The 26,406-nt window shown below is 47.0% G+C and overlaps 1 protein-coding gene across 3 annotated transcripts in view; it reads right to left on the bottom strand.

Moving 5' to 3' along the window:
• LOC138566223 (laminin subunit beta-1-like) overlaps nucleotides 1-26,406 on the bottom strand; it is an 882,924-nt gene that overhangs the window by 207,420 nt on the left and 649,098 nt on the right. For all 3 annotated transcript variants that reach the window (XM_069643284.1, XM_069643285.1, XM_069643283.1), the window contains exons 18-20: nucleotides 16,365-16,485; nucleotides 11,609-11,801; nucleotides 5,573-5,716 (exon numbers count right to left, since the gene is read on the bottom strand). In XM_069643284.1, the coding sequence (XP_069499385.1) occupies nucleotides 5,573-5,716; nucleotides 11,609-11,801; nucleotides 16,365-16,485 (458 nt within the window). The remainder of the gene's footprint in view (nucleotides 1-5,572; nucleotides 5,717-11,608; nucleotides 11,802-16,364; nucleotides 16,486-26,406) is intronic.

Here is a 26,406-nt window from a genome sequence, read left to right as displayed (position 1 = left end):
GTGACTGCAATGATCATGATTGGTTCCATGCGACATGCCTTAACTTAGGCACAGCGTATATTTAGAGTTTACCCTGCCACCAGCATGGGTTACTCATGATCTTTATTGTGGCACAGTGGTGCATGTCTTAAATGTAGTCCTTGCTCTGCAGCGACTTGCCTGTCACTGCAGCTTCAGATGGGCAACTGTGACTTCTGAACCTGCCCTGTGTCACTAATAGAGCAAGCGCTGCCGATTAGGGGACTGATGCAGCTGGCACAGATGTACACTATGTGTTTGCCATCAAGTTTATGGAAGAGGAATCTGATCAGCAGATCACCCTTTCAGAGATGGGATTACCTGCATCATTTTATTAATCAATTAAATCAAAAGATGACAATTCCTCACAGAAGTCACTCCTTTAGGGCCTGCAGGTGGGATGGGGGGTGGAGGGCGGGTCTGCTCTGTGGGCATTTATGAAGGCATGCATCTTTGCTTCTGCACATCCAGTGATGGTAATTTCTCATCTGTGCACTCACACCATTGAGGCACTTTTGTAATAGATTTTGGGGACATTTTGGCAAAGCAAAGGATGAAGAGAAGAGATGGAATGGGTTTTGAAATGTTGGTTGCGTAAGCAGCTACCGGGGAAAAAGAACAAAGAAAAGAAAGAAACGAAAACAATGAAGGCCCCCCAGGCACGTAAAGCCAGACAGGAGACCCTTCAGAACCAAACAAAAAGAACTTTGTTGATGGAGCGAGCACCCTCGAAAGGACAGCTGCCTGACCCTCATGATGGAGGGTGGAGCTGGCACTCCGCCCAGTGCCTCTGACAGAAAATGTAATAAATTACCTGGATGAACCTGCCTGTTGTGTGGCGCCCCGTAGCGAGGAGGGGCGCCGCGTTCACTGTCCATAAAGGGGCCCAGGGCCGCTGCTGGCAGATATGTCCCTGGCTGAGAAAGTCATTGGAGCTCTCCCTGCTGCTGCAATCAATGCCTGGCTGCTCTTGGAATACGTTGTCCGGTTTGAATATAAGACATGGAATAAGAAAGGGACCACCACGCTGCTGAAAACATGCTAGGCTGCCCCTGACACACGACACCCAGCCTACAAGAAATGTGGGGCCCCTCACAGACTACTACTACCCTTCCTGCCTGACTACTGACTACGTCTGCCCCTGCCTGCTGACTGCTGCTGCCCTGCCTGCTGACTACTGCTGTCCTGCCTGCTTGCTGACTGCGCCACCCTGCCTGCTGACTGCTGCTGCCCTGCCTGCCTGCTGACTACTACTACCCTGCCTGCCTGACTGCTGACTACGGCTGCCCCTGCCTGCTGACTGCTGCTGCCCTGCCTGCTGACTACTGCTTTCCTGCTGGCTTGCTGACTGCGCCACCCTGCCTGCTGACTGCTGCTGCCCTGCCTGCATGCTGACTGCTGTCACCTTGCCTGCCTTGCCTGCCTGCTGCTGCTCTGCCTGCTTGTTGACTGCTGCCGGCCTGCCTGTCTTCAGACTACTGCAGCCTTGCCTGGCTGCTGACTGCTGTTGTTCTGCCTGCCTGCCTGCCTGCTGACTGCTGCTGCCCTGCTTGCCCGGCTGCTGACAGCTGCGGTCCTGTCTGCATGCTGACTGCTGCTGCCCTGCCTGCTGACTACTGCTGCCCTGCCTGGCTGCTGACTGCTGATGCCATGCCTGCTGTTGCCCTGCCTGCTGACTACTGCTGCCCTGCCTGGCTGCTGACTGCTGATGCCATGCCTGACTGCTGCTGCCATGCCTGCCTGGATGCTGACTGCTGCTACCCTGCTTGCCTGGCTGCTGACTGCTGCTGCCCTGCCTGCTGACTGCTGCAGCCCTGCTTGCCTGGCTGCTGACTGCTGCTGGCCTGCCTGCCTGCTGACTGCCCTGGCTGGCTGCTGATTGCATGGCTGCTGACTGCTTCAGCCCTGCCTGCTGTTGCCCTGCCTACCTGCTGATTACTGCTGCACTGCATGGCTGCTGACTGCTGCAGCCCTGCCTGTCTGCCGACTGCTGCCACCCTGACTGGCTGCTGACTGCTGCCACCCTGCCTGCCGACTGCTGCTGCCCTGCTTGCCTGGATGCTAACTGTTGCCGCCCTGCCTGCCTGCTGATTACTGTTGCACTGCATGGCTGCTGACTGCTTCAGCCCTGCCTGTTGTTGCCCTGCCTGCCTGCTGATTACTGCTGCACTGCATGGATGCTGACTGGTGCAGATCTGCCCGCCTGCTGACTGCTGCAGATCTGCCCGCCTGCTGACTGCTGGTGCCCTGCCTGCCTGCTGACTGCTGCTGCCCTGCTAGCCTGGCTGCTGACTGCTGCCACCCTGCCTGGATTCTGAATTCTACTGCGCTGCCTGCCTGCTGACTACTGCTGCACTGCCTGGCTGCTGACTGCTGCCGGCCTGCCTGCTTGCTGAGTGCTGCTGCCCTGCTTACTACTGCTGCCCTGCTGCTGCTGCCCTGCTTGCCTGCTGACTACTGCTGCCCTGCCTGCCTGCCTGCTGACTGCTGCTGCCCTGCCTGGCTGCTGACTTCTCAGGAGCAACAGAATCAACAGACCTGCAGTAGAAAAGAATCTTGAGACAGACCTGGCCAGGCTGTCTCCCAAGTAATGCTTTTTAAATATTGCTTTGAAGAGCACTTCATAAGGACTCTTTTTTGTATATTTGTAAGGACTCTTTTATATTTTTAAAGAACTTTTTATATATTTAAAGGACTCCTTTTAGTGTTGAAGAACTGCTTTTTTAGTTTACTGCAGCTGCTTAGAGTTTGTATAATGTCTATTGTGAGTCCCCCTTTTTATAAAAAAAAAAAAAAACTAAAACGCTGCATCACAAACAACAACTAAAGGAACAGAACACCAGCATTTCTTTCTCTGCCTTTCCTTGTGTGTGGTTAATATTTATTATACCCTTGTGTTTCCTTCCAAGGGGGTTTGCCGAACCCTAACCATTGCCTTCCCTAACCAAGGAGTCAGGTAACTCACAAGCCGTCCAAAGTTAGAGTTCAGAATGTAAAAAGTATACACTGAGAAATGTGCCTGTGAATGGTGACAAGCGATATCCAATCAGGGATTCCCTTGTTGATGTTTACGTTTTGTGACCACGTGTTACGCTTCAGGCACCTTCTATGCAAGTATGTTTTGTTTACAATTGTAGCAGCTGTGCCAAATGTTCTGGATCCCTGGAGAGTGACTGGCGATTTATTTGCAGCCAATCTGCTATCAGTATCACACTCATCCTTACAGACCTTGAAGGCCAGTCCAGGCTGTGTAACCACCAAGCTTAGCTCGAGCCAGACAAGCATAGAGCGAGAGAGAGAGAGAGAGCAAGAGAAAGAGGTATGCAGAGAGAGAGAGAGAGAGAGAGAGAGAGAGACAGAGACAGAGAGAGAGAGACATAGAGAGAAAGAGAGGGATATGCAGAGAGAGCGAGAGAGAGAGAGACATAGAGAGGGATATGCAGAGAGAGAGAGAGAGAGAGCGAGAGAGAAATGTAGAGAGAGAGACAGAGAGAGAGAGAGAGAGAGAGAAAGAGAGAGGGATATGCAGAGAGAGAGCGAGAGAGAAATCCAAAGAGAGAGAGAGAGACAGAGAAAAAAAGAAAAAGGGTTATGTAGAGAGAGCGCGAGAGAGAGCAAGAGAGAGAGAAATGCAAAGAGAGAAAGACAGAGTGAAAGAGAGAGGGATATGCAGAGAGAGCAAGAGAGAGAGAGATGCAAAGAGAGAGATAGACAGAGAGAGAAAGAGAGAGGGATATGCAGAGAGAGAGCAAGAGAGATGCAAAGAGAGAGACAGAGAGAGCAAAAGAGAGGGATATGAAGAAAGAGAGCGAGAGAGAGAAATGCAAAAAGAGAGAGAGAAAGAGAGGATATGCAGAGAGAGAGGAGAGAGAGAAATGTAAAGAGAGAGAGAAAGAGAGAGGGATATGCAGAGAGAGAGAGAGCGAGAGAGAAATGTAAAGAGAGAGAGAGAGAGAGAGAGGGATATGCAGAGAGAGAGCAAGGGAGAGAGAGAGAGATGCAAAGAGAGAGAGACAGAGAGAGAAAGAGAGAGGGATATGCAGAGAGAGCGAGAGAGAGAGATGCAAAGAGAGAGAGAGAGAGAGACAGAGAGAGAAAGAGAGAGGGATATGAAGAGAGAGAGAGCGAGAGAGAGAAATGCAAAAAGAGAGAGAGAGAAAGAGAGGATATGCAGAGAGAGAGGAGAGAGAGAGAAATGCAAAAAGAGAGAGAGAAAGAGAGGATATGCAGAGAGAGAGAGAGAGAGAGAGAGAGAGAGAGACAGAGAGAGAGAGACATAGAGAGAAAGAGAGAGGGATATGAAGAGAGCGAGAGAGAAATCCAAAGAGAGAGAGAGAGAGAGAGAGAGCGGGATATGCAGAGAGAGTGAGAGAGAGAGTCATAGAGAGGGATATGAAGAGAGAGAGAGCGAGAGAGAGAAATCCAAAGAGAGAGAGAGAGAGAGAGAGAGAAAGAAAGAGGGATATGTAGAGAGAGCGCGAGAGAGAGCAGGAGAGAGAGAAATGCAAAGAGAGAAAGAGACAGAGAGAGAAAGAGAGAGGGATATGCAGAGAGAGAGCAAGAGAGAGAGAGAGAGATGCAAAGAGAGAGACAGAGAGAGAAAGGGAGAGGGATATGCAGAGAGAGCAAGAGAGAGATGCAAAGAGAGAGAGACAGAGAGAGAAAGAGAGAGGGATATGCAGAGAGAGAGAGCGAGAGAGAGAAATGCAAAAAGAGAGAGAGAAAGAGAGGATATGTAGAGAGAGAGCGAGTGAGAGGGAAATGCAAAGAGAGAGAGAGAAAGAGAGAGGGATATGCAGAGAGAGAGAGAGCGAGAGAGAGAAGAGAGAGACCGAGAGAGAGACAGAGAGAGAAAGAAAGAGAGAGGGATATGCAGAGAGAGAGAGGGAGAGAGAAGAGAGAGACCGAGAGGGAGAGACAGAGAGAGAAAGAGAGAGGGATATGCAGAGAGAGAGCAAGAGAGAGAGAGAGATGCAAAGAGAGAGAGAGACAGAGATAGAAAGAGAGAGGGATATTAAGAGAGAGAGCGAGAGAGAGGATATGCAGAGAGAGAGGAGAGAGAGAGAAATGTAAAGAGAGAGAGAGACAGAGAGAGAAAGAGAGAGGGATATGCAGAGAGAGAGCGAGAGAGAGAAGAGAGAGACCGAGAGAGTGAGACAGAGAGAGAAAGAGAGAGGGATATGCAGAGAGAGAGCGAGAGAGAAGAGAGAGACCGAGAGAGACAGAGAGAGAAAGAGAGAGGGATATGCAGAGAGAGAGCGAGAGAGATGCAAAGAGAGAGAGAGACAGAGAGAGAAAGAGAGGGATATGAAGAGAGAGAGCGAGAGAGAAATGCAAAAAGAGAGAGAGAGAAAGAGAGGATATGCAGAGAGAGAGCGAGTGAGAGGGAAATGCAAAGAGAGAGAGAGACAGAGAAAGAGAGAGGGATATGCAGAGATAGAGCGAGAGAGAGAAGAGAGAGACCGAGAGAGAGACATGCAATTCCCACCATTGCATTACAAAGTCCGCCATCGCTTTAAAAAGTTAGGGAAAATCCTATTAAAGCATCACTTACGACTGCAGCCAAAGGGTCCGAAGCCATAGGTCCCCGGGGCACACTGCTCACAGCGCCGTCCAATCACGTTGGGTTTGCATTTACACTGCCCGCCCAGGCGGCCACAGACAGCGCTGGTGGAGCCCTGTAGGTCACATTGACAGGCTGCAGGAAATAAGCAGAAGAGAAGCAGGTCAGTGATTTCCAGAAACCTCGGAGTGCACCCCAAATTGTGATCTCTTTATATTTGTAAAAATAAAGTTAGGTTAAGATCAACGTGTACAAGACTTTTCAAATATTGGAAAGTATTTGTGTTTTTGGATTAGGTACCTGATGAGAGGAGACATCTAATTTTTATTTTGTTTAATTAGTCATTAATGTTGTGCTTAGTTGCCGAATTTTCAGCTTCTAAGCACTGGACTCGTTCCGTAATCGAGTGCGTTGCCCCTGGGTTCTCCTTCACTCTTCTCAGATGGGGAGATGGAGAGAGAGATTGCAAGAAGAAATGAACGCTGAAAATGGGACGATGTAGAGAGAGAAAGGTAAGGGACCTAGGACAGACCCTCAGGGGACCTAAAGACGAGGGGACGAGAGGGAGACGTTTGGCCAGCCCAGGTAACAGAGTAGGAACGGTTCAAGAGATAGGAGTGGGACAGCTTCAGAAGAGATCCAGAAAGGCCCAGAGAAGAGAATGTGGAAAGAGAAAGTGGGCGGTGAGCAGTATCAAAAGCTACCGAGAGGTCAGGGAGCATGAGAAGAGTGGAAAGTTTAGAGTGTCGAGCAGTGAGTTGGAAACAGGTAGCAGGGCAGTCTCGTGGAGCGCGAGGGGCAGAAACCAGATTAAAGTGGTGGCACAAGGGAGTTAAGGTTACGATAGGTAGAAATCTGTGAGTATACAGCACACTCGAAGAGCTTAGACAGAAAGGGAAGAAGAGAGATACCGCGGAAATTAGCTGGTAAAGAAGGATCAAGGGGGGGTTCTTCAAAATGTGGAGCAGGAGTGCATGTTTGAATAGGGATGGGAAGCAAGAATTGTAAAGGGAAGTGAGGTAAGGGATACGATGAGGATAGATCTCTGGAGTGAGAGGGTCTGAGGGGAAGCAGCTGGATGGACATGTACAAGACGGGCAGAGGCATCACGATCCGAGACAGGGGGGAAGGAAGATAATGAGTGAGTGAGGCAAAGTGGAGGGAGAAGAGTGGCGACGGGCCACTGTAGTAGGGAAGGAGGAGCGAGGAGCACCAACTTTAGAAGTGAAGTAATGAGCAAGATCAGAGGATGTAAGAGATGAAAGAATAGTAGGGTCTGAAGGTCGACGGGAGAGGGTTGTGTGCCGGAGCTAGAAGAGACGACGGGGCTGGTGGGAAAGAGAGAGCGTGAGTTCTGAGAGGAAGTCTGTTTTGACAATGGGCAAAGCTTGATCATATGAGGAGAGGGCATAAAGGTCAGAGAGGGACTGGGACATTTTCCAACGCCATTCAGCTTTGCGGAGACTGGATTAGAGGGAGGTGAGCGATAGGAGTAAGCCAAGGATGGGGGTCAGCGAGAAGGGGCTCAACAGTAGATGAAAGACAAGAATGAAGGGAGTTTATAACATCGGAGAAAGAGGCGAGAAGAAAGTAATGGGGGAAAGAGAAGAATAGAGAGTAAATAGAAAGGTAGAGGAGTTGAAGGAACAAAGGTTCCGATGACTGAAAGTAAGGTTTGGAAATGAGGAAGGGATAGTAAAGGGAAAGAAAGAGAAAGGGAGAGTAAAAGGTGATTGGATAAGTAGGATAGGCAGTGATAGGTCTAGGGGAATGGAGTGAGGAGAAGATAAGGTCTAGGCAGGAGCCAGACTGGTGAGAGGGGGGAGGGAAACAGGTTTACATGATAAGAATCAATGAATGAGAGAAAGGAAGACTGAGTAGAAGCAGTAAGAAGGGGTAGATTAAAGTCACCAAGAAGAAAAAAGATAGAAAGGGAAGGAAGAAGAAAGGAAAGCTGTTAGTCAAGACGGTCAGAAAAATCAGTAGAATAACCGGGACAACGATAAATCGTAAGAAAAGAAACAGGACTAGGTTTAGAAAAGGAAGAGAGATGATACTCAAATGATGAGAAAGTAGGAAGATTAGAAGGAGGAGGAGTCAGAGCCCAAGAGGGATTACAGAGAATTCCTGTACCACCACCATGACCAGAGAAACACGGTGGGCAGGGCTGGACTGGCCTACAGGGTACTCTGGAGATTTTCCGGTGGGCCTCTGAACCCTGGGCTTCTTTTGTATTTAATTTTCTCTCATAGGAAAAGGGTTGGGCTTGCTTAAAATGTGTAATATGGGGCCACTTTGAAAATTATTTCCAGGGCCTCTTTTGCTTCCCAGTCCACCCCTGACGGTGGGGAGGGGGGAAGTCAATAGAGGATGTAAAGAAAGAGGCAGGAGTGGAGGTGTTCTCGGGGTGATCTCGGTCTCAGTAAAACAGAGGAAATGGAGGATTACACAGGGGAAAAAGGTCAAGACCAGAATGGGACTTAAGAAGACCAAGGTTAATAGAAGGGAAACAGTCGGAAAATAAAAAGAAAAGAAGTCATTGCAGGTTCCAATCCCTCAGGTCTTTTGATTTTATTCCCAGAAGTGGCACATGCCACAGCGCCGCCCACTGGCTATCATTGGCACATGCCACAGCGCTGCCCACTAGCTATCATTGGCACATGCCACAGCGCCTCCCACTGGCTATCACTGGCACATGCCACAGCGCCGCCCACTGGCTATCATTGGCACATGCCACAGCGCCACCCACTATCTATCATTGGCACATGCCACAGCGCCGCCCACTGGCTATCATTGGCACATGCCACAGCGCCGCCCACTGGCTATCAATGGTACATGCCACAGCGCCTCCCACTGGCTATCATTGGCACATGCCACAGCGCCACCCACTAGCTATCATTGGCACATGCCACAGCGCCGCCCACTGGCTATCAATGGTACATGCCACAGAGCCTCCCACTGGCTATCACTGGCACATGCCACAGCGCCGCCCACTGGCTATCATTGGCACATGCCACAGCGCCGCCCACTGGCTATCATTGGTACATGCCACAGCGCCTCCCACTGGCTACCACTGGCACATGCCACAGCGCTGCCCACTGGCTATGATTGAAGTTCAGCTCCAGTTCACAGCCACGTGAGCAAAGCATTGAGGGAATGCACATTAGCCCTGATGCAAGCCCCTAGTTCTAGAAACATGCCTGTTTTACAGGGCAGTATTATTTTATACATAGGTTCTACAACCCAAGACAGACAATTCACGGCTGCAGACAACTGCATACCGGTTTTTCCGGCATGAAACCCAAGATTCATGGCATTGGTTTTTTGGGTCTTGATTTTGGTAATTTATACAGACAATAGCAATAGTGATAGTGGGGTGTAACCACGTGGTTAGTCTCAGAGAGATTGGTGAAAGCGATTTTTGAGACCTTTCCTGAATTTACTGTGCAAGTTGGATTCAGTTCTAAGAGACACGGGCAGTTTATTCTACAGCCTGAAGGCCTGGAGTGAGAATCCTCGTCCTCAACGGAATTCAACTTAAATCTGGGTGGAAATGATAGCCTAATGGGGACGAGCAGAAGAATCTGGACTAGAACTAGTCTGTTCGAGCAACATCTTGGAGCTCGACCATCAATGCAATCATGGACCAAGGTGAGAATGTTAAAAGAGATCCTGGCAGTGACTGGCAGCCAATTGACCTGGCGCGATGCAGGGGAATAAAAACATTAAACCCCTTAATTGCCAAGGGCGAGGTATCTCGTCCTTGGGTTTACCTCCCTGTGGCCAAGGACGAGATACCTCGTCCTTGGCACTTAAGGGGTTAATGAAAGAGAAAACGTTAGAAGGCATTGAATGGCGACATACCGAAATCACCAAAAAGGCCTTGGCACGGGGGGGGGGACCCATGGCAGTTAAGGTTCCATACAACTATGGCAGTGTTATTTTGAAGAATTTGGAGTTTGTGACAGGAAGATCTAGAAAGGCCAGCGTGAAGTGAGTTGCAATATTCCCACTTCTATATGTGCAATTGGTTACATATTACATATATGTAATAGTGCATGTATTGAATATGCATACATAAGCACATGCGATGTATATATATATATATATAGATATACATACACATGTATATATATATATATATATCATATATATATATATATATATATATATATATATATATATATATATATATATATATATATATATATATATCCTTTATGAAAGTATTCCACATCAGCATGTGACGCTGACATGTGCCATGGAACATTATTGGGAATGGATGCCATGTTGGAAAACTGGCACAGCACACTATTAGTAGTACCCTTGTTTGCCTTGGCGCTCTGGGGGGCGTGGGGGGTAATGGTGGCATTCAAACCTGTCCTTGAAAAACCTACAGGGCACAAAGACAGCATGCCACCTGCAGTGGTATTGCACCACTAAAATCAGGACCAGAACAAAACACTTACAAAATGTAACATTGATAACAAAGCAGAGGACATGGGTCCTTGACAATGGGGTGGGAGAATGTGCCTTGAAGACCAGATGTTGCTGGGGAAGGAGGAAACGTAAACCAGAGACGAGGACAGGGCAGAATGACACAGCAACGGGATGGTGGAGGAAGTGCTAAATTAAGGATGCAGGGGTGACGGAAACCTGCTGTAGGGTTGCCTGTGAGGGCAGGGAGATTGGGCAACAGCGTGATGCAGTACAGTAGACTGCTAGGAAACAGGCTCTTCATATAGGAGGACTTTGAGGTTGGATTCAAATAGTCTTAGAGTTGGTGTAGGTCAGAGAGAGAGAGGAAGAGCATTCCAGATTAGGGGAGTGAGGAGAGGGAGCGAGCAGAAACGAGAGGGCACACAGGGGGCTTCAGTGGTGGCAAGGAGGTGAGCTGACGATGATCTTACCAAGCAAGAGGGAGATTGGAGAGTGAAGTGTGCCGATAGGTAGGGTGGGGCAAGTCCATGGATAGTTTTAAAGATGTACAGTAGACTGCTAGGAAACAGGCTCTTCATATAGGAGGGCATTGAGGTTGGATTCAAATAGTCTTAGAGTTGGTGTAGGTCAGAGAGAGAGAGGAAGAGCATTCCAGATTAGGGGAGTGAGGAGAGGGAGCGAGCAGAAACGAGAGGGCACACAGGGGGCTTCAGTGGTGGCAAGGAGGTGAGCTGACGATGATCTTACCAAGCAAGAGGGAGATTGGAGAGTGAAGTGTGCCGATAGGTAGGGTGGGGCAAGTCCATGGATAGTTTTAAAGATGGCGACATTAAGTTTATATACCCTCTAAGGCACAGAGAGAAGGGGTACATGCTTTGTCATTGACGCATTGCACCCCAGAATCATTACGCTTTCTCAGAGGAGCTATGATTTTAAAGGTGGTCTTCTGAATGCGTGATGAAAGTTTCCTAAAATGGCCGACTTTTGATTAAATGCTTAGAGTACCATGAAGAAAATGACTGACAAGTTACAAATAGCACCATTGGCGGAAAGAAACAGTTCCAATGCTAAGTGCTGGCGTCAGTCGCAAATAAATAGGTTCTTAATTCAGCCATTTGGAATTAACCAAAATTCCATTTTTTCTAATTAAATATACAATTCATTTTGGTGATCATTTAACCAGAGCAAGCAAACTTCCATCAAGTTCGTCCTCGCAATACTCATGGATTTATAAAGATGGCCAAGCAGGAAAGATGGACATTATTTGAGAATTTCTGATCGCTTCATGAGGCTCATCCCAATACCCGCTTTTCTTAGCGAATATTTTGATTAGGGGCCCGGGTTCGATGCCGGAGGACGAAGGCTTAATGTAAGGTCCTTCGACAAAATGATACTGAGTATTATTTTCTAACTGCCTACTAACAAAAAGCGATGTTTAATCCTAAATTTAAATTCTGATCTTTTTACCTTTATCTGATTTTGCACATGCTGTTACAGATTTGACAAATTCATTTACTGAAAGTGTTCCCCACATATTAAAAAGAAGATCAGCATGTGTACCCGTCTCATTCCGTGTTGGGTACTTACGAAGCGCTCCATCGTGGATGATTCCGGAGATGCTGCAGACCAGCTTGATGCACATTTCCGCCAGCTCAGGCATGATGGCCATCTTGAAGGAGTCCAAGCACTTGTAGCGTTCCATCTCCTCCCGGTGGTGTACGGCGGCTGGATCATTGCCATGGAAACCAGGCAGTTCGGAGAACATTGGGAGGAGAACCAACTGGAGGAGCAAATGGTGAAGGTCATTTTGAGTGGCCTGTGAAAGGACTAGAAGTCAGGGAGGAGGACACACTGTAGAGGGGTTTCCTTGACAAGAGTAGCTGATGTGGGAGAAAAGGACAAAGAGACTAGGGAGAACCTGGGAAATAGAATATGCTGTAGGAGAAGAGGCCAGAGAATATAAGAAGAGAATTGTTAAGAAGATGAGACGCACAGTAAGAAGTACAGAAGATGGGACGAAGGACCAAAACTATATAGAGAACCCTGGTAGAAAAGATGTCAAGCAGGAGAACATGACAGTGAGTGAGACCTATGGTTAATCCACTGGAAATGCGAGAAAGGACAACAACTTTACAAAGACCCCAGTTAAACGGACTGGAAGTGGGATAAAAGGACAGTGAGTATGCAGAGGCCACTGGTAACTTGAGTGGAAGGAGGAGCAATGGACTACAATAACCGTCTTGTAAAAGGAGTGGAAGGAGTACAGACAGCGAGCATAGAGCGACTACTCGTCAAAGATGCAGAAGTAGGCGTAAAGGAGAGCGAGTGAACAGAGAGAGCTGGTAAAAGGATTCAAAATAAGAGAGAATGACAGCGAGCACACACAGACGATGGTATAAAGACCAGAAGTAGGAGATAAGGACTGCAAGTATACAGAGACCATTGGTCAAAAGACTGAAAGTAGCAGAGAAGGCCACAGTAGACACATGCCCAAGGGAGGAGGATACCATACCATACACAGCCGAACCTGTCAGGCGCAGGATCGAGGCAATGGGGAGCATTCACAAGTGACCCAGAGAAACACAAACCATAGAATGCTTGAGATTCAGGTAGCCTATCGCACTGGTTTGACTTATCGAATTCCATATATATCAGTGGAAAAAAACTTGAGTTAAGAGAAAGTTAAGGTGAATAACTTAAGTGCAACAAAACCCTTGGAATTCAGTGAAAAAACCTTAGTTGAGATAACATTAAGGAGCCAGTTTATAGCAACACAATCCCCTGAAAATCATCAGGCACTGGAAGTTATCCCACAATATCTATGACGGTTCCATGTCATTTCATCGTGGGATGTTTTTTCGCGGGGTTATTTACCGCAAATTTTTTTCCCAAAAAAACATTGCATGTTTTTTTTTGGGAGGGGGTTCCCCCCCCCAACTCCCTCATTTTATAAAAAAAATCGATGGTTTTTTTTCGAAAAAAATTCGCAGTAAAAAAACCCATGAAAAAACATCCCGCGATGAAAGGACGTCGTACCATCTATGACACCCCTTGTTGCACAGGCCCATATGCCCATTGGTGACATCACACATGACATCACTGATGACATCACATATGATACAACCTATGACTAATGTCATCATAAATGGCATCAGTGGAAATCAGAGCACACTGGTAACATCACATAGGACCTCACAGACTGCATGGCATATGGAACATACAACATCACATATGCCCCCACCATTGACATCACTGAAGGCATGACCCAAGAAAATAGACAACTAGTCATGGCGAAGTGGCCATTGGCGATGGCCACATCCTATGGCCAGTGGGGTGATTGAGCCATGCCGCTGGCTAGACCCTAGTGGCCACTTCTGGTGGCCTGGTGCTGACTAAAGTCCATTCCCTGGGTAACGTGGCATTGGCCATGGTCCAGTAAAGGTCACGTTGTTGGGTTAGGAGCACAGCTCAATGGCCCTGGATATTTGGGGGAACAGTGGCCACTGGTCATGGCTGCAGGTCTTGGACTTTGGCCTCTCAGGAAGCTGGGTGTGTCTCAGCACATGGACTTTAACCAAGACCCTGGCCCCATCATGCCACTGTAGCCACTGGCTGTGGTCATACTAACAGGCCAAACATTACGATTGGGCCATATCATCTCACTTATCGGGTACATAAGGTAGTATATGCTCAAGTCAGGGCAGCCTACCTAGGAATAATGCTAAGAACTGCCTCACCCGAGGCGCTATAGCAACTATGCTTCCAACCAATCAGCTCTCTAGCACTCCTGCTCTCGGAAGGGATAATGTTGTTGCAACATAATTTCACACCTGAAACTACAAATGTGTCAGGAATTACCCAGCCACCCACTATAAACTATGATCGAGGACCGGGAAAATGGGCCCTCTGGTACCTAAAATAGAGCCTCAAAAACAAGGCCTCTCCAACCCTCCAAACACAACATACTCCACACCAGCCAGAGAATCTCTCTCTGAGATCCATTAAAACGAACCACCGGGATAGACACGGTGAGCTCTCCGGGCTCTGGAAAGTATCCAGGAACAGGGTCCTCTTACCAGTAAGCACAGACTCTCACTCCTACCCATATGCTCTCTCTTCACTTTACACCAACAAACAATAGAGCGCAGCTGTACCCCTCGATCAATTTCGGCCTAGCTGCACACATACCTACACTACTCCAATAACACCTCAATAGTCTGTTAGAAAGCAGTTATACCCGACGAAAGAAATCGGCCGAGCTACACACCTAATCTCATACACAGGCCACCAGAATGCAGACTCGGAGGCCACCTACCTTGCTGCACCCATTCCACTGATATCTCACAACCACTGCACGGCACCTAGCATTAGAATGCAGCCCCTGCCACGCAACCCGCACTGGCTGCACACATAATCTTATACACAGGCCCCACGGCCGCCAGAATGCAGACTGAGAGGTCGACTACCTTGCTCTGACACATTCCACTCCTCTCTCACAACCACCGCACTGTGCCTAGCATTAGAATGCAGCCACCATCACGCAACGCGCACTGGCTGCACACATACTGAGTGCACCCAAGCACTATATTCTACCCTACTCTCTCCGCTGACCTGGACTACGGTCCCGAAAGGCGTTCAACCCACAGCGCTTTGAGATCATACCAATGGTATATAAGGTGCTATACAAATGCACAATAACATAACATAACATAACCATCGGGCACTTGAGGGAATTCAGTGGGTGCTGCTATTGACTACATGCCATAGCTAGCGCCCATCCGTAAGGTTTGGTGGGACAGGGACAGGGCCTACTAGAAGGATCTATGGGTCACCTAGACCCAACGAGTGGCCAACACACCGATCTTGGGGACAATTTGGCTCGTGCACCTTCATGCAGGCCAAACCCAGTGGCATTTGGTAATAAAGAGGACAAGGCAAACCATGCTTTCTGCACATGGATCAATTTCCATGGCTACAAGCCGTGGCCAGTGACAACTCTGGGAGGCAAGGCGGAGACCGGCAAAAAGACTCCCGGGATACGTAGGTCGAGTCTGCCATTCTGGGGTGGCGCTGTATCGCCCTTGGGTTATTCAACAAGTAGGACAGTAAAGAAAGAACATGTCAGCTTCTGGCACAGATGATCATATGCTGGTATAACCTGACAAATACCTTGCACTCAGTATGTCAGTAACTCCAACAGGTAATTGACACACACACTTAGCACATCATAGCTAGTTTCCATTATAACAGAATCATTTACAGTTTCCATCCTGCCCAACTGCCACATTATGGCATTTTCCAGTGGCGCACACACTTAGCACATCATTGCGAGTTGACATTATGACACCATCATTTTCAGTTTCCAGACTGCCCTGTTTACACACTTTGGCACACACACACACACACACACACACACACACACACACCCCCCCCTTGCTAAATAAAAAAAACAGCACAACAATTGCTATGGCCCCTATTCTCTCACGGCTAGATTACGGTAAGAGTCTGCTATTGGGGGCCAGTAATAAATGCCTAAAACAGGGCCAGGTGATTCAGAACATCGCCATAAGAACTATAACTGGCAAAACAAAGAGAGAACATATCACAGGAGGTAGGAGAGACCTACATTGGCTAGCCATAGAGGAACGCATCACATTTAAATCTTTGACACTGGTTCATCGCTATCTATATGGAAATTCTCTGACATACCTAAAGAAACAATTCAAGTGGTACGAACCAAGCCGCAATCTCAGATTAACCAACAAAGGCCTACTTCATGTTGTGCAACAAAAAGGATGAATGGACTAGGTAGGGCCTTTACGGCCAAAGCAATCACCAAATGGAATAAACTACCAGTGACCTTAAGATCAGAAACAAACATCCCATGTTTAAAAAAAAAACTTAAGACCCTGCTCTTCAAATGAATGACTGCTGAAACCCACCCTTGGCCTACTGTCACCACACTTTATATGTTGTCCAGTTACTAATGTCTCTGTCTACACGGAATGCGCTCTGATGCCTGCGGGCTGCAGCGCTATACAAACATTAAAAAAAAAAACGAAATATAATAACACACACTGTGCATCATTATCATTACCCATTATGGCCACATCATTTCCAGTTTCCATACTGCCCAGTGGGCACATTATAGCAGATTTCCAGTAGCACATCATTAATATTTTCCATTATGACCACCTAATTTCCAGTTTCCATGCTGCCCCGTTGGCACATTAGGGCAGATTTCCAGGGCACTAACAATTAGCACATCAATGCTAGTTCCTATTATGACTGCATCATGTCCAGTTTCCGTTCAGCCCACTCATGCTTGCACAAGCCCACTTACCGAATCAACCAAAATAAAGGCTGCCATGTGTCGATGCTGCACACCAAAGCGCTGGAACCGGATGGCGATATCGTACTGGTTGCCGGGTTCGAAGCAGAAGGGCCGCGGGAGGACAATGTACCTTGGAGAGAAGTGGATAGAAGAGAGAGAGAGAGAGGCAGAATGAGTTACTTCCCCACAACTGTTGTTTCCAGGATTGTGTAAGCAAGTGGGGCCTGAAGCTAATGTAGTTGGGCCCACTGCAGTGACATTAGCATCTGTGAATGCCCACATAGTGCTGCTGGGTGGGCATTTACAGATTGTGGGTGGGCCTTGCCCGCTCGGGCCCTTTCCTGTTTACTCCCCTCCGCACACACTTTGATGCCAGGGCTGGCGGTGCGGTGGCTGGTTCCCCGGGATGTTGCATTATGGCGTAGTGGTGAGACCTCACTAATAATGTATTTATTTATTTATTTACTTTCATTCATAAAGCGCACAAACCTGAGGCATTGGGCGCTGCATAATTCCTACACACAGATTAAACACATTAACCCATTAAAGGAAAACCAGCTAGGTTAGACACAACTGACTGTTGCATTGTTGTTGTTGCAAATAGATACTTACTAGAAAGATCGTGTTATATCACTTCATGTGGCGGTAGAGGTCAAAGGGTGGGTGATATCACGCAGTTATGTGTCCAGACACTTTTGACCGGGGTGGTCCAAGTGGGGCACTGACCTATGCAGGGGTGGCATGAAGTACGATCGCCCACACACACATAATGATCATAGTTTAGGATAGTGGGGTGGCCAAACAGATTCCAGGGGTAGCACGTGCCACCCTAGGCCACGCCCCTGCTATCACGTCAATCTTCCGTCTACGATTATTTAAGCATCACTACCATTCATACGGTTCATTAGCACGTGACAAAATGCATCTTTCTTTCCAAGTCTAGAATGCTCCCAAGCTGATGATTAATTCAAATTCACTCTAGAACCACAGCCGTCCTTCTGTAGCCAATGTCAACACAACCACAAGCAAGCATTGTCAAAGGCAATCACAATAGTTAGCGTATGTTTTGTGTTGCCAAATATTTCCAAGGAATCCTAGCCACAAAGACAATTTGCCCGTCAGTGCCTGCGAATATATGTTCACTGCCACCCTTGCCAGTTATTACCCCGACATACCCAGATACTCACACCATATGGTAGTAATTGCCATCACAAAACAAGCATTGACCTCCTACATGCCCCGCTCCCATCATTTTAGCTGTGGCACAAGTAAGGAAAACCCCCTTTAACACTTTGCTAGAAAGGGGCCAACTCGAGATGGCAGACTTATTGGAAAGTCCATCATATGCCCCAGCCCCATCACCACTGTCTGTCACTGCCGACACACTGCTCATCATCATTCTGCAGCCGTCGCACCTTCACCTCCCCGTTTTTATGTCAGGGTGCAGCCCATTTTCGAGGAATCACCCCCGCCACATTTCAGCTCCGCATTTCATCATGACGAATCCCCTGCAGCGTTGCAGCATCGCTGATACCGAAGGCCTGGTGCCGCGTCACAATCGGGTGAGTTTGTGCCGATTGGGAGATTTTCACACTGCAGACACCCACATTACGAGTTGGGCGGAGCAGGTAAAATGCATCATTAATACCATGTAACGCTGCATTACTGCACTGCCCAACTATGAGTTTGGAGGAGAGTTGGAGGATTAACCTCCAGCTGTGAGCTGGAAGTAAATCCGCCACCTTTCCACTAAATGTCCCATAGGCGGGATTACCGCTGTAGTAAATCTGCCGAAATCCCCATGGAGTCTATGGACTCCAAATAAATGGGGACTAACACTGCCACCACCACTTGTAATCAGACGGTAAATCCGTTGGACCAAGTGGCAGCAATGATGGTGGTATATCAGCAGAATTACCGCTGAGATACCACCAAACTCGTAATGAGGCTGTGTGAGAAGAGTTTGGGGCTTGGTGGAGACATCAAGGTACACTTCCAATAAATATTGTGCCATTTCGGGTGGTGACAAAGCATGACATTGCAGCTTTATGTTTTTGCTCATTTGTAAGTCACCTTCCACTTTATGTAATTAATATGCAAAGAACTTATTTGGATGCAAAATTGAGAGGGGCTCTAGCAAGATAATCTATCCTAAGGAGTGTTGGGTGTTGACAGCCAACCAGAAGCCCCTCCCATCCTTACCAGCAGATCGTTTCATAAACAATGCAGCCTAGTGCTATACTCGCACCGCCTTACCTACTTCCAGCAACCCTTTTGTGTCCGGCGTTATGTACGGATGGATCACACTGACTAAGCAACTCTGTATACTGCCGCTCCAAATGCCATATCGCACGGTTTTGCCTTACACACCTCTGCATGGCATTGCTTTACTTATTCAATACTACTATTAAACCCCATCTAATATCTAGATGTACATTAGCATCTAGTCTGCCTGTAAGGTTCTGAGCAAGCCATGCCCTTGCTGCCATTTCCAGTACATAGGTGCTCAGTCGTATTTAGACTCTTTTGTCGTTAGTCAGCCCTGTAACATATAACTGCACTGTGCCTCACTGCTGCTCTGTTACCCTATGCAATTCTAGTTGCCATTTTTAACCGCATTGTGACCATCTGCTTTGTTCTGCTGATCTGCTCACCAATTGCCTCTAGATCTGTTGACCTGCAGCCCAATGTGTCCTCGCGCAACATATTTTTATAGCCGCTAAACTCAATGTTGTGCTTAATCTGCAAACCCATGTCACATTTAATCTAAGTGCTATTCTGAATTTAGGGGTTGTTCTGAATCTAGGTGTTATTCCCAATCCAGGCGCTATTCTGAATATATGCGCCACTCTGAACTCATGCGCTACTCCGATCCAAGATGTTAATTGGTACACTGGTGCCATTCTAAACCTAATGCTGTGCTAATTGACAAACGCTTGCTATTTTTGGTTCTAACAGCTAATCTGCACATCTGCGCTATTCTAACCTAAGGGCCACTTTGCATACCTGTATCTAAGTCAGATGCCAATCTGCAACCATGCGCTACTTGGATTAAGTGCTATTCCAGGCAGGCTGCACGGACTACACTTACGCGCCTACTTCTAGATTTTGACCCTAGACAGGAAACACATTGCACCCTACCCACCTCACACAATGTTCCTCCCGGGCCTTTACTCTATACTACTGGGAATCATTCTCCACATCACCAATTCTGCATGCCTGCCCAGCTCACCCCTTACCTTGACCAGCCTAGGCACCACATAACCCACCCTCACAGAGCCCAGCACCACAATCATGCTCACCCTACTCTCTCCCCCATGCCTCTCGGACAGGCTGACCAGATTACGATCCAGACTTCCCAAAATACACGAGCCTAGAGCCAGGGACTCCACACAATCCATACTCACAAACCGAACATCCATTAGCACCTGCACTAACCTTACGCTAAAAAAACCCGAACCTAAACCCGTCAACTCCATTACAACTAACAATAGAGCGCTCATCACAGCAACCACCCCCACCCCTGCCAAAGCCAACACCCTACCTATAAAAGGTGCCCTCATCAACGCACGCTCCATGATTGCCCATGCCACGGACATCGCTGATCTCATTTTAGCTGAAGATCTAGACCTCCTAGCCATAACAGAGTCCTGGCTTCATGCAGCCGCAGGCCCAGCCCTTTCGCTAGCCATCCCCACTGACTACACCATCATCCGAGCGGACAGAACTGAAGCTAAAGGCAGTGGTTTGGCCATCATTGCCAAGACCCACCTTAACATCAGACTTAACTCCACTACACACCTCCCATCATGTGAATCACTTACAGCCAAGCTACCCACCGCCAACTCCCAAACAATATCCATTCACTTAGTATACAGACCGCCTGGACCCCTGGGATCTTTCGAGGAAGACCTTAATGCCATCCTTACCGACAACCTAAAAAACTCCTCACAATGCCTCCTCTTAGGAGACTTCAATTTAGGCTACAAAGACCCCAAAGACAATCAAGCCACTCTCATCAGTAACACCCTGTCTGAACTAGGCTTCACACAAAAAGTAACCAGCCCCACCCATAACAAAGGGAGAACCCTTGATTGGATAGCAGACTACAACTGTGCCGTATCGATCACTAACAACACTCCCCAATCCTGGACCAACCACCATCTCCTCTCCTTCTCACTTGAGGCCTCAAGCCCTACAACCAACATGGCACTAGCCCCAGCCATCCCCACGAGAAGCAAAAAAAATATTACAGTAAAAAAACTGATCCCGCTCATTCTTCCTACACTTAGCCAACTCCAAGACTCTAATCCCTATGACCTCGTAGAAGGCTATAACAACACCATGCGCATAGCCTTAGATGCCATTGCACCATTGAAACTTAGAAAATCCAAACCAAAAAAGCACCTCAACCAATGGTTCTCCAGCCATCTTAAAACCCTTAGATTGGAAAAGCGTAAACTGGAACAAGTCTGGAGACAATCTCTGACAGACCATAACAAACGACTGCTTAACAAAATAACGGCCAACTATAAAAAAGAAATCATAGCGGCCAAACAAGAATCCTCTAACCAGAGAATCTCACAATCCAACTCCAGCACCAAAGAACTATTTACTATCCTGAAAGAATTGGAAACACTGGTGATAATTCCAGATACTTGAGTTATCAGTGTCCAAAATGCACTAAACAACAAAGTCACCGGCCTTCAAACTAAAATTAAAAATAAGAAAGACTCCCTCACCAAACTCACCAACCCCATCAATGCCCACTCGATCCCTCCACCCTCACACCACACACCCAACACTGCTCGCTTCAGCTTTTCCAAAGTCTCTTCTCTCGAAGTAGAAAAAATCATTCTTGGCCTTAAACCCTCCAACTGCAAAGGCGACCTCTGCCCCCCACAAATCATTAAAGACGCGGCAAGAGACCTCTCGCCATTCATCACCAGACTCATCAATGCCTCTTTTTCCTCAGGAACAGTCCCCAGTAACCTTAAAGAGTCCTGGGTCCTCCTTCTCCTCAAAAAACCCTCCCTCGACCCGTCCATCCCAACCAACTACAGACCGATTACCACCGTCCCATTCCTGCTCAAGATACTAGACAAGACAGCATACCAACAAATCCAAAAGTATCTTGAAACAAACCACCTTCTAGGAATAAGACAATCCGGCTTCAGACCCCAACATGGAACTGAAACCGCCCTGATAGATCTGAAAGCCCAAATAGACGTCCTTAGAGATATCGAGAAAACTGCATTACTACTCTTGTTAGACCTCTCCGCGGCGTTTGACCTAGTTGACCATAAAATCCTATGTAATCATTTAGACTCAGCTGCCCACTTTTCACAAGAAGCCATCAGTTGGATTGAGTCATTCCTCAACAACAGATCCATGCGAGTCTTCTCCTCCTCTGCCGCCGCCGAACCCATCCCCATTACGTGTGGAGTCCCACAGGGCTCGTGCGTCTCCCCCACTCTGTACAACGTGTTCATGAAGCCCCTGTTTGATGATCTAGATGGCCTGGGTATCACCTACACTAACTACGCCGATGATACACAGATCCCCATCCCGTTGACGGGAGATTACAACCAGGATTTGGCCTTGGTGAACAAGGTGTATCTCATCATCCAGGCATGGATGGCTTTGCACAGTCTATGCCTGAATGAGGACAAAACTGAACTCAGCATCCTTGGTTCCACTTCCAACCTAACCAAACAAGACCACAACTATGCCAACTTCATCATAGACGGGAACCTAATCAAGGTTTCCAAAGAAGTAAAAACCCTAGGAATATACCTCGACTCCTTCCTAACCTTCCACAAACAGGTTAGCTCGATGGCATCCTCTATGGCCTACACATGTAAGCTCATAAGAGCAGCCACACCCTTCCTCTCCACCCACAACAGCACTACACTAGCCAGAGCATTGGTATTATCCAAACTGGACTATTGTAATGCCCTCTACATAGGAGCCACCAAGCAAATCACCAACAAAATTCAGACGCTACAAAACAACGCTCTTAGGGCAGCGCTCAATATTCCCAGGAGGGAACACATTTCCAATATCAGGAAATCCCATAACTGGCTCAGCACAACAGACAAAATCCTGCTTAAAGTAGCATCGCTCACCCACAAATGCCTGAATAATGCTGCCCCACGCTATCTGGCAGACAGAATATGCAAACACACCCCCGTGAGACCCACCAGAACCTCCAATGCTAATCTGCTCACTGTCCCCAGGTTTAAACGCACCAAAATGGGTGGCAACAGCTTCCAGGTGAAAGCACCTCAACACTGGAACTCCTTACCACCAACGCTCAGAACTCCCCAATCTTACTCACTTTTTAGACGCAACTACATCCATTGTTTAAAGAACACGAACCACTAACACCTCTAACACCACACGGCTGCTCTCCGCGCTGCATGCTTTAAGTAAATCTGTACATTTGTAATACTAAATTTGTAAATATTTGTAATTCTTTAAATATATTTACTGCATTATCTCCTGCCAAACTGTACACATGTTCCTTCATTGTCACACTGTAATTATGTAATGTGAAGTATAAGCAACCTGTAACCAAGCTGAGAATAACCATGCTGCTCATGCGCCCTCATACCCTCGGGTCTGGCGCGCAATACAAATGAATAAACTAAACTAAAATACATCATGAGACTTTGCAAACATGCATGTTCAATTATTCGGCATGGCCGAAGGTGTTCTGGTTTGAAACCTGTATGCCTAGTGAGAATAAAGCTTAGTCACATAGTTTGTAAATAAACCGCTCTCTCACTCAGTATATAAACAGATCAAACCGTGAAAAACGCACCCTCATTCTAAAAAGGAAACACCAATTGCAAATTGGATCAGGACAACTAGCACCATTGTTGCTTTGCATAAAATCAAAGAGTATTTTTGAAAACTAAGAATGACCACATTTCCTGGAAATTAGCTTTAATTTGATTTTTTTTTAACTGAAGACACTTTTTAGATAGTATTTTGTTTTTCTTTTTGTTGCTTTAGATCATTGTTAAAGCTGAATATTGTGAATGGGAGTTAAGTATATGCATTATTTTGTAGGTGTAATAATTTTGTATAAGACAGAATTGTCTTTTTACATTTGGAAACTTTGGGGGGATTCTATTTGATGTATTTTATAATGTGGGTGTCTATTTTTATTGCATGCATTATGAACCGTTCACTTGTTGAACTGTAACACAAATTCAATTTTGTTTTATAATAAAGAATGACCACAGGCTTTTATGTTTGACAATTATGCTTTTGAAATGAAACTATTCTGATCACATGCACATTGACTGAGCTTAGTGCTTATTTAATTTGTCAGAACACTGATTCTAACAGTTATATATCAGTAGTACACTAATTTGAACAGCCACAACATCTGATACACGATCTGTTTGTACAGCAGAAATGCTGGCTATGCTGTTGTCACTGAAACACATCATTTCAGAAGTCCGGGAACCAGCAAGTGTAGCTTTTTCAGAATCCTTGCAATAAAAGAGGGAGTGGTTAAAGAGGGCATTTCATATTGCGCATTATTCAAGGGTGCAATGCAAGATCAAAGCAATGGAAATAGGACTGGCCTAGATAGCAAGTCACTTGGATATCCTGGGAAGTGAAAACATGGCAGGAGCGGCGGCACACATGGGAATGGACTGAAAAGAAGTGGATATTGCTATACCCGGATGTGAAGTGGAAATAAACACTATAATCAAGAGGGATGTGATGAGAGTCTGGCTAGACTGGCTTGTCCAACTCCAGGCCTCGAGGGACGGATCCATTTCAAGGTTTTCAGGATACCCCTCATTACTATTCATGAGGTAAATTTGCATGCAATTATTCTAAATGGATGCACATTTTTCCTCATGCATATTAATCAGCGATATCCTAAAAACCCGTCAGGATTCCGGCCCTCGAGGCCTGGATTTGGACATAATGGGGAGATAACAATTGGGGAAGTTATTAAGAGCTAGAGAGCATGGTCCAAGTTAGAAAAATCTACCTGCATGAAATCGCGCGACACGAACCTGGAGAATGTGGGGGTTGCAGGGAGGCGAGCATCTCTCTTCAACACTATTTGTATGGAATGAGCAGACTGTGAAAGAATAGTGATGACGGAGGGTTGAGGAATTTGGAGACTGAGGCTGTAAAAACAGCTGGCATACTGAGAGAGGAGGCAAGCGATAAGGAGAATATGTTTTGAGATGCGTTGACGACAGTGGAAAATGTGGAACACTGCAGTAGTGAACTAAATTAACCGCTAGGCGGAGCCCATTGTCAATGATTGGACGGATTTTCCCTGACAAAATCTCAAAAAGAAACAGAAGAAACAGCCTCTTGTCTCGGGTGTGTGGCCTGAGCCGTGCTGCTTAAGCAAAGGATGACTTCTCATTTCCCAAAACGCATTCCCCTACACGACGCGAAACCATCACTGTATTGTGTTGCTTATCCAAGGCCACCAGATGGCAGTGCAGTGTACATAGCACAGGCGCCTGCACCCTTGGACTGTCCACATCTTTTGTACTACAATCCCCATGTGCCCTAGCCAACATAATACACTGTAAGGGTTCATGGGAATCGTCCTGGGAGGATAGCTCAGCAGCAACGTGCTCGCCTTGGAAACAAGACGACAAGAGGCAACACAGTTTCGATCCCCGGGTCCATGCTTAGAAACCTCTGGGTATCAAGCGCGTTATAAATACGCAAACAAGACATATTCCGGTAACAGCGACTCGATGCCCCTGGGCTGAGTGAGTGCTTTAAATAATGCAAATAAATAAATAAAACAGTAAAAAACATCTGGAGAGGCACAGGCAACAGAATGCTGATAGAACACTATGGCCCCATTATAAGTTTGGCGATGCAGCAAAAATGTGGCAGTTACCACATCATCCAGCTACGAGTTTGGGGGTAAGGTGGAGAATAAAACTTCTGCCACCTTACCGCCCAATATGTTGCAGTATTATTGCTAGCAGTAATACCTCCACACCAAGTGGTGGTAATACATAGCGTATTTACCACTGAGCTACCACCAAACTTATAATGAGGCCCTATGTTACAAAGAGACAGACAAAGCTCTTATTAGGCCTGCGGCTAGTATTTCAGGCTAGTCAAGGCCTCTAGCAGCCTTCTACGAGCAATTATCAGACAAGCAAAGCAGATCCTATCAGATGGGATGGGTAATCTAATTGGATAGGGCGTCAAAGCAAACACAAGCCTTATCCAGCCCCACCATCACACCCATAAAGAGGAACCACGAAATGTACACGCTGTACCACACTGGTGGAAACTTTGCCACTGCGGCACCCCGCTGAGGGAATGCACCAAGCAGTGCCATGCTTTAGGCAATTCCACTGGCTCGTCATCCCTTGATTTTAAACCAGCCTTTTCCATTTTATGGGGGTGCCCACGATCTTTCTATGCTTCCTAATCTACACTAAGCAACTGTGTATACAGTCTGTAAATATGTGTTTCTGTAACGATGCGTGCAAGACCTAAATGCACTCTATAAGTATGATACTCTGCTGGCGTATCTTATCCGCGCAACGCGATGCACTCCAGCCCATATACCATAGGCACCACACACCGTGGGTAATAATAAGCAGCGCTCAGATGCCTGAGGGTTATTAGCGCTATATAAAAAATGCGAATTAAATATACAATAGAAAGGCACTAGGAAAGGGACCTACCTCTGGTGTCTATTTGCTCTCTTTGTCAACCAATAAATGCAAACAAATGCGCGTTCCACACTGTTTGTTACTATATGTGTGTCCTTGCGCTCTAATGCCTACGGGCCTTGTCAATGCGCAATGCAAATAAGATGAATAAATATATAAATAAATATAGATCAAAAGACACATCACTGATGCTGATCACGTGGCATTTTTCAGCCCAACGGGTCGTGGGGTTGAAGGTGGGTGTCTACGCTGTGGGGTTAAGTTCCAGGCAGACCTGCCCACATTTTATAAAGAAAAACCCAGAGATTCACCTCACTGGATGCCCCGTCCACACCCACCTAAGACCACGCCCACGT

Source organism: Ambystoma mexicanum, chromosome 2p (genome assembly GCF_040938575.1).
Source record: "Ambystoma mexicanum isolate Mex_15411 chromosome 2p, UKY_AmexF1_1, whole genome shotgun sequence".
In the NCBI taxonomy this organism is placed as follows: domain Eukaryota; kingdom Metazoa; phylum Chordata; class Amphibia; order Caudata; family Ambystomatidae; genus Ambystoma; species Ambystoma mexicanum.
The sequence above is the reverse complement of the archived record's forward strand: the minus strand, read 5'-3'. Positions and strand labels throughout refer to the sequence as shown.